Source organism: Protobothrops mucrosquamatus, unplaced genomic scaffold (assembly GCF_001527695.2).
Source record: "Protobothrops mucrosquamatus isolate PMUCROS unplaced genomic scaffold, P.Mucros_1.0 scaffold40, whole genome shotgun sequence".
In the NCBI taxonomy this organism is placed as follows: Eukaryota; Metazoa; Chordata; class Lepidosauria; order Squamata; family Viperidae; genus Protobothrops; species Protobothrops mucrosquamatus.
This window is the reverse complement of record NW_015386422.1, coordinates 1,032,440-1,040,022: the sequence shown is the minus strand read 5'-3', so window position 1 is coordinate 1,040,022 and position 7,583 is coordinate 1,032,440. Positions and strand designations below refer to the sequence as shown.

The 7,583-nt window shown below is 33.6% G+C and overlaps 1 protein-coding gene across 1 annotated transcript in view; it reads right to left on the bottom strand.

Annotated features, from left to right (window-relative positions):
- Positions 1 to 2,660: 2,660 nt before the first annotated feature.
- The window catches only part of LOC107283472 (gamma-aminobutyric acid receptor subunit gamma-3), a 532,165-nt gene continuing 527,242 nt past the window's right edge, over positions 2,661 to 7,583 (bottom strand). Inside the window, exons 8-10 of the mRNA XM_015811390.1 lie at positions 5,094 to 5,290; positions 3,460 to 3,489; positions 2,661 to 2,939 (exon numbers count right to left, since the gene is read on the bottom strand). Of these exons, the coding sequence (XP_015666876.1) occupies positions 2,661 to 2,939; positions 3,460 to 3,489; positions 5,094 to 5,290 (506 nt within the window). The remainder of the gene's footprint in view (positions 2,940 to 3,459; positions 3,490 to 5,093; positions 5,291 to 7,583) is intronic.

The window sequence follows — 7,583 nt, the reverse complement described above, 5'->3', positions numbered from 1 at the left end:
TTCAACACTCCTTGGAAGAAAACTATTTTCAAAGTATTTTAAATTCCAAAATATCTGATTAGCTTGTGAATTAAGTGCAACTTGTCTATAACCGATTTTAGAGATCATGAAAGAAAATCTTTATATCATTCACACTAACCAAGACATGTACAAAATAGTTTGGCTAAATTAATATGCTTTGATTCCAGAGGCTGGGGGAGGGCACTATGTTTGTGAGCACAACTTTATTTTCTATTTGATTGTATCAAATGTCTTGTTTAGATGATATACAATAGAAAGTGAGACAAATATACAAGTCATAGCCTATAAAATATGTGTTCTGATTATATATGTTATGAAATTGCACATAAAGTATGCCATTTTGTCTACAGTGTGACAATTCTCAGCAATTATTCTACTCTGTGTCATGTTTCCAGTTAATTTAAACAAATTAGGATTGCAGTATCCTAAAAAGAAAGTGCAATCATGATAGCAACAAGCAGTAAGCTCAATTTAACTTCACTAGCTGAGGGTTTACAGGATCCTTTGCCAGAAAATTATTCTCATATTTACATAGCCCATCAGTTTAACACTGTAGTTCTTTGTTTTTGTAACAGTGTCTTGTGTGAGTTTTACTATATATTCTTTAAATTAAATGCATCTTTCTGAAAAAAATGCACTTTGGTTCTTGAAGTTTTGTAAAAATTGAGAAGAAATGAACTGAAAAAAAAATCCAATATCAATATTTAAGTCGAAAGACTTCAACGTCTGCTAATAAATTGTCTGGGTTTTTTCATCTAAAATAAACACGTATATTTTTGGAAAACATTTGGTAAAATTTAGTACATTTTTTAATCCAGCAATCTTATTGAATTAGCATTTACAGTTCTGAAGCATTACCTAGTGAACCTGAATTTAGAATATGTAATAGACAGTAAAACTTTATTTTAGATCAAATCATTGGTCTAGCTAACTGCCGTGTTTTAATAACAACAGATCTCTGTGTGGTTCAGATAGTTCTTCTCAGCTCTATCTGAAAATGCCTGGAATTGAAATTTATGCCCTCTTCTTATAAAGTACATTTTACTATCAAACAATTGTACTTTCTGTTTCCTACCAATAATTTTGATATTAAATATTCATTTCTTGAACATTTGAATAAGTCCTTAATACTAAGTTCCAAAAGAAAAGGAGACAATATAGAACAATATGAAGTGTGCACGGTATTTAAATATTTGGAGCAAGTAAAATGAGTCCTTAGGTTGACAGTGAAAAAAAGGCATTTGATAGTATCAGAGTTACACTTTTAAAAATACTGTTATGCTTAGAGTTTGAGAGGGGGCAGGGAGAGCAAACTTTTTTTAACAGTAAATATATGTTTTCAGTAGAAATACAAATAAGTAAACAATCAAATAAATAAATAACTATTGAGACATTTAATTAGCCTTCTAGAATTGGGCTTGGCTATGAATATTTTACAACAGAAGACTGTATTATTTTCAGGAATTTAATATCTGAAATATGTTCCAAAAGTACAAAATACATTTCCAGTTTAAAATCTAGTTTAAAAAAAAGTCCTAGTGATTCTGCATCACTAAATTTTTTAACTTTTAACTGAACTCCCAACATCTCATTTTCTTGCCAAGAAAATCCTGTCTGCATTCTTAAGGATTCTACTGATCTGCTAAGAACAAAAGCCACTGTTATGCCAATCCAAAGATCACTTACCAGGTGAGGATGCTAATAGCAAGCAGTTCTGCAGTCATTTAAATGGAAAAATCCAGTTCACAAGTCAAATGGTGCAACAATAGGATGTGCAATTTAACCTACACAGAACAGTGATTGAGGCACATGGATTTTAATTAGCACAGATACAGTAGATCTTATTCAAGCTGGAACTAGAGGGCTTTTTCACCCTGAAAATATCAGTGAAAACAAATAGTAAAGTATGAAAGAAATTAACCTGTAGCTTGGAATGAATCATACCTTTCCACTACTATTACATAGAAAGTCATCTTACACAGTACCAAAAGCAAACTAAGCATTATCATATTGCAAGAGTGTTATTCCAGAAATCAGTTAGTTTCCTGAAGTATTTGCCCAATATGTGGAATGTTAAACTCTGTATTAAAAGAAAGCTTAATTCAACAATTTTGTGAAAAACAAATGTAAAGAGTTTTTTGTTTTTGTTTTTTTGAACTTATGCCTTTTCATCTCAAAGGAAGACCACCTGAAACCCATGAAGTGAACTGAAGTGACTTTTCATGGAACTCAGATTCTCCTCAAAACAAAATTGTGGATAACTTGTACCAATAAAAACTTGCTTCCAGAACAAGTTTAAAAGACAGAAGTAACATAAGAATGACCAATCAAAATATCCCTATCTTGCTTATCTGTATGCTACATAGTTAACTGTAACCCAAAGAAAACAGAAACTTCTCCATTGTATGAGAACAATTAATGTAAACATTGTTACATGATCGTGTCAGGGGTAGTTAGCAAAAAATTCAGATGTGAAGTGAATTTTCTCATTTTCGACAAAACAATGAATAAAAACTTTTTCTTGGATGAGAAAAAGTGAGGTGACCTTTCAGGCTTTCCAATAAAACCATTCAGGATCTGTCTTTCCACAAAATCCCCATCCCTAAGAAGTAGGAAAAACACAGTTTTCGTCATTGTTTCTAGAGATAGAGGTATCCAACCCAGTAGACCAGGTTAAAAAGCAGGAACGATGTGGGGAAAAAGACTCTGGAATAAGAGTCTAGTTCTAAGATGTCTATGTGTATCCGCCCTTTCCTCCAGGAGCCCGCTTTGCATTCTTCATAACAGCAGAAAAAACTCTGACAGTCTTTCCCATCCAGACACTCGTAGATACAATTGTCTTCAAATTCTTGCCAGTACATGGCATTGTTCAGTGCAATGACTGTAGGGGGAGGTCTCATCTCTAACACAGAGTAATTCTGCAGAAAAAAAAGAGACAAAGAGGCTGTACCATGGCAACAGAAGTTTGAAGTTTCCTGGGTCTAATACAGGCAATCCAAAGAAACCATGTTGTCCAGTTTTCCTTTGACACTTTATTTGCCAAGATACATGCAAGGGGAACCTCAAAGTGTATAAAGAGAATTAGGCTTCGCCATATATTCCCTTGCATTGACATCAAGCAATGATTGGAAACAGACACAGAATAGGGATGGGCAAAGTCTGAAGCAAATGTTGTATTGGAATAATGTTTTTGATGAATCAGGGATTTATAGGTGAACTCAGCACTTGAATTGAATAGTGGGCAACAACCCAAAGACAATTTTGTTGATCTCCCCATGTGAAATGGTTAGTGGGAATATAACAGATTTAAGATGTGGTATGATGGCATGGTTCTTTAAGACTGAGTAATAATAATAGTTGTTTAATTAAAATTATAATGCATTTTATAATATATGATGTTATAAATAAAAAACTAAGTTTTAAAATATTCATACTCACCATCATGTGACCAAAGCTGACATCAGGCAGCTCAAATAAATAAAAAAATAAAGTATAAGAACACAAGTTATAAAACATTATAATTTTTTTTGATATTTTAATTATTAATGAAATCATAAAAGGTTCCATCAGTACTTAACAGCACAATTTTGTGTTTACTTTGAATAAACATGCTGAGTAAACATGAATAGAGTTGTCTTATCCCATTTATTTCTGATAAGTGTCCATCTTATACAACAAGATCTAAGACACGGGTGTCAAACTCGTGATGTCACGTGACATGTCGCGATGTATTGTGACTTTTTTCCCATTGCTGGCAATGGGGTGGGCACGGTTTTAGTGTGACACATCCAGCCTAAGGGCCGGCAGTTTGACACCCCTGAATTCTAAGACAACATATATGCTTTTACCTTTTCATGGATATCATTGGGAAATGCTTAATTTAAATTGAGATCTTCAACTCAGCAGAGCAAGCCATATGATTCACCTGTAGCTACCCACCAATCTTTCTGTAAACCTAACCCCAATCCCAGTCCTAATCCTAACCCTTGTGTTGATTTCAAGTAGAAGTGAATTTTCAAATATTAATTTCTTGCCTACAGAACACATATATTCTCTGGAATTTAAAACAAAGTAACTATTTTTTTTCTAAAAAAATTGAGATAACAGGGAAGTGATCTATGGGAGTAAATTCTACTTGTTCAAACAAAGAAACAAAAAAGAGATTTGTATTATAGGTTCTAGTTAACTGAAAAATCACCACATTTGCAGTGTTGTATTATGGGGCTTTGATAGCCTAGTGCCCTAATCATTCCTATTTGTATGAACATCAATACCAATTAAGAGTCTGCTAAACTTTATTTGGTGTCAAATGTGAGCAATCTCACAGATGCTTTATAGAGGTGGAAAGATTGCAGCGAGCAGGGAAATAATGGAAATGTATTGGGCTATATATATATGAGCAAAGCCAGAAATTTGTTGTTTTTCTACTTTTGAAATATTTCTTTGTTTTAAAACTATATTAACACTAATTGATTAAGTGGCATCAAGTCATTGTTGATTCTCATGGTCTATATTAGTATTATTTACAGATCAAAGTTTTGCAAGAAACCAACTTCAAAATAATGCAATTGTTTCTAGCAGCTGGGCTTTAGGTTGAGTAAAATCATAGTAGAATTTGAATGCATGGTTGTCAGTAGAGGCATGACTGCACTGAACAGTTACTAAGACCAGATCCTTGTCACTGATAATCCACTGCCATTATTCTAATTGATGAATTTGTTATAATTAATGCAATAATTTATTAGGCATGGCCATTTTACATTAGATATACAGATCCCAGAATTCCTGTATAGTACACTAAAATTAGTATCAATCAATCATATTTATACAGCTGCACATCTCATGACTGTTATTTTCAGTTGGGATAAAATGAAAAAGAATAAAATAAACGTGGTGAAATCATTTCAATGCACTAATTCAGTGCATTTCTAGTAAGAGGACTCTTACAGCAAACTCCTCTTATTAGACAGCATTAACCAAAATCTTTATTTAAGGTCTAAATCCACTTGATTACTAATTTCTGTGATAATGCAGAAGAATTGTGCTCCATTTTCAATAGGACTTTATCTTACCGACTTTTTCTTTTTTGTACAGTGTGGCTTCCTGCAACTTGAGTAGTAGTTCAGGGTTGCATACTCCATCAAAGCAGCAAAGACAAATAAGAAGCATACGGTCACAAAAAGGTCCATTGCAGTGACATAGGAAACACGTGGCAAGGAATTTCTTGCAATGGTGCTCAGAGTTGTCATGGTTAATACTGTGGTGATACCTGGACAACAGAACATAATTTTCTTGTAGTATTTCCAGAAGTGTAGCTGTCTTCAATTTTTAGAACAAAACCTTACTTATTAGAGCATGAGTTTTGTTAGACTGTAATCTGGATTCCTTAAGAAATTATATATTTTTTGGGAATTTCTGTTCCTGATTATATCACCTGGAATAATGAGTGTTTTAGCATTATACTGTCTTTCATATTTTATATTCTTCAACTAATATGAAGAAGATCTTTAAATGTATCAAATCCTATTACAGGATATTTCATAAGATCATACTTGTTATAGAAAAATATTCATAAATGACCATCCAAATTCATTTTGATTTGAAGGACATCATTTGAGTTTAAAATTGCAGTATAGCTAAACTTAGAAATGGAACAACATTATTAGTAAACTCACAAAAAGTGACATGCTTCAATAATATGAACAGAAATCACCCACCTATATGGAATCCCATCCAAGCCAAAAGTGTTAGTTATATCCGTGCAACTTAATCCAAATGGATGGATTCAACCCATTTAACTGATTGTTGCAATAAAAAAAACTGAAATGAATGAGGGGGGAAAATCTGGAAAGAAAAAATAGACATGTAGAATATAGTATACAGGTAGTCCTCGACTTATGACCACAATTGAGCCCAAAATTTCCTTTGCTAGGCTAGACAGTTGTTAAGTGAATTGTGCCTCTTTTTATGACTTTTTTGGCACATTTGTTAAGGGCTAGCTGAATTATGTGGTTGTTAAGTGAATATGGCTTCCCCCACTGACTTTGCTTGTCAGAAGCTAGCTGGAAGAGTTGCAAATTGTGACTCCAGGACACTGCCATTGTCATGAANGTCATGAATACATGTTAATTACCAAGTGCCCAAATTTTGATCATGTGACTATGGAGATGCTGCAATGGTCATGTGAAAAATGATCATAAGTCACTTTTTCCAGTGCTGTTGTAACTTTGAATGATCACTAAACAAATGGTTGTAAGTCGAGGACTACCTGTACTTTTCTGTTGCTGAACTCTAACATCTGAAAAACATATCAAGAAAGCAAATGCCAATAAAATATTGAAAGCTTCAGGAACTGCAGTATATATTTGAGTAAATTATTTGACATCTCTGTTCTCTACTCATTATTTTTTCCCCTGTGCATTCATTATTACACCAAACTCTATACTGCAAATGAAGAGTTTGCTAAAGCAGATGAAATCTTTAATTCATAAAGTTGGAGCACTTCCCAAAAGCCCCAGCATTTTTAAAATTAATATCTTCAGATGCATTAAATTTTCCAGTGATGGATCATAATTGAGTTAAGAGTAACACCAGAACTTTTTGGTCCAGTAAATTTCCCTATTCATTCTAGTTAAATAACATTAATTAACTTTAACAAGTAATTCACTAAGTAACATTAAGGATATTTTCAGCAGTAAGCTAAATTGCAGACAAATGTCCGTTGAAATATATTTGGATTCAGGCATTATTTTACTATTTCTGCTTAAATATCACACACACACACACGCAGCTATGTTGAACAAACAAGGTGAATCAATGACTCTACATAGGAGAATAAAGGATGGCATTTTACTACAAAACTCTTAAATCTATATTTTATTTCTATATTTCTACATTGATTAATGCAATTTGTTTATTGCTTGAAACCTGGACAAAACTTACAATCATAATCATATTGTGATTTCTTAAAAATCATAAAATTCATAACCATAACCTAATTTTCCAATTGAATAGTAAAATTATAAACTGAAATACAATAGTTCAGTATAGTCCTGTTGGTTATAATTAATCCCCAAAAGCCTTTCTAGAAGAGCTACATATTATGTTGGTTCTGGAATGCCATGTGGGTGGGGTCTATGTGTGCTTTAAGGGGTTAAGTCTTTCTAAAGAAGGGAGGCTGCAAAGAATATTTGCCAGAGATGAAAATCCTTGTCGGGCACTCCCTTATTATCCAATAGGATTGACAGAAACTAATGGGGAAAGGCGGTCTCTAAAATATCCAGGCTCTGAGCCACATAAGATGTCATAGATAGCAACCAGTAACTTGAATTGCACTCAGAGACTTTAATAATCTAATGCAGCTCATGCAGCAAAAGTACATGATAAAATATGGCAGCATCAAGACAAAGCGACTAAGCACATGTATCATTGCATGTTAGATCCTACCTTGTGGCGATGAGGGTGGCGAGGTCTAATTACTACTCCACCCTCATTGCGTCATCAGATAACCGCCCGGCCTCCCTCTTCAGGGTGACCCGCTCCCTCCTTCAATTGAGGGGGGG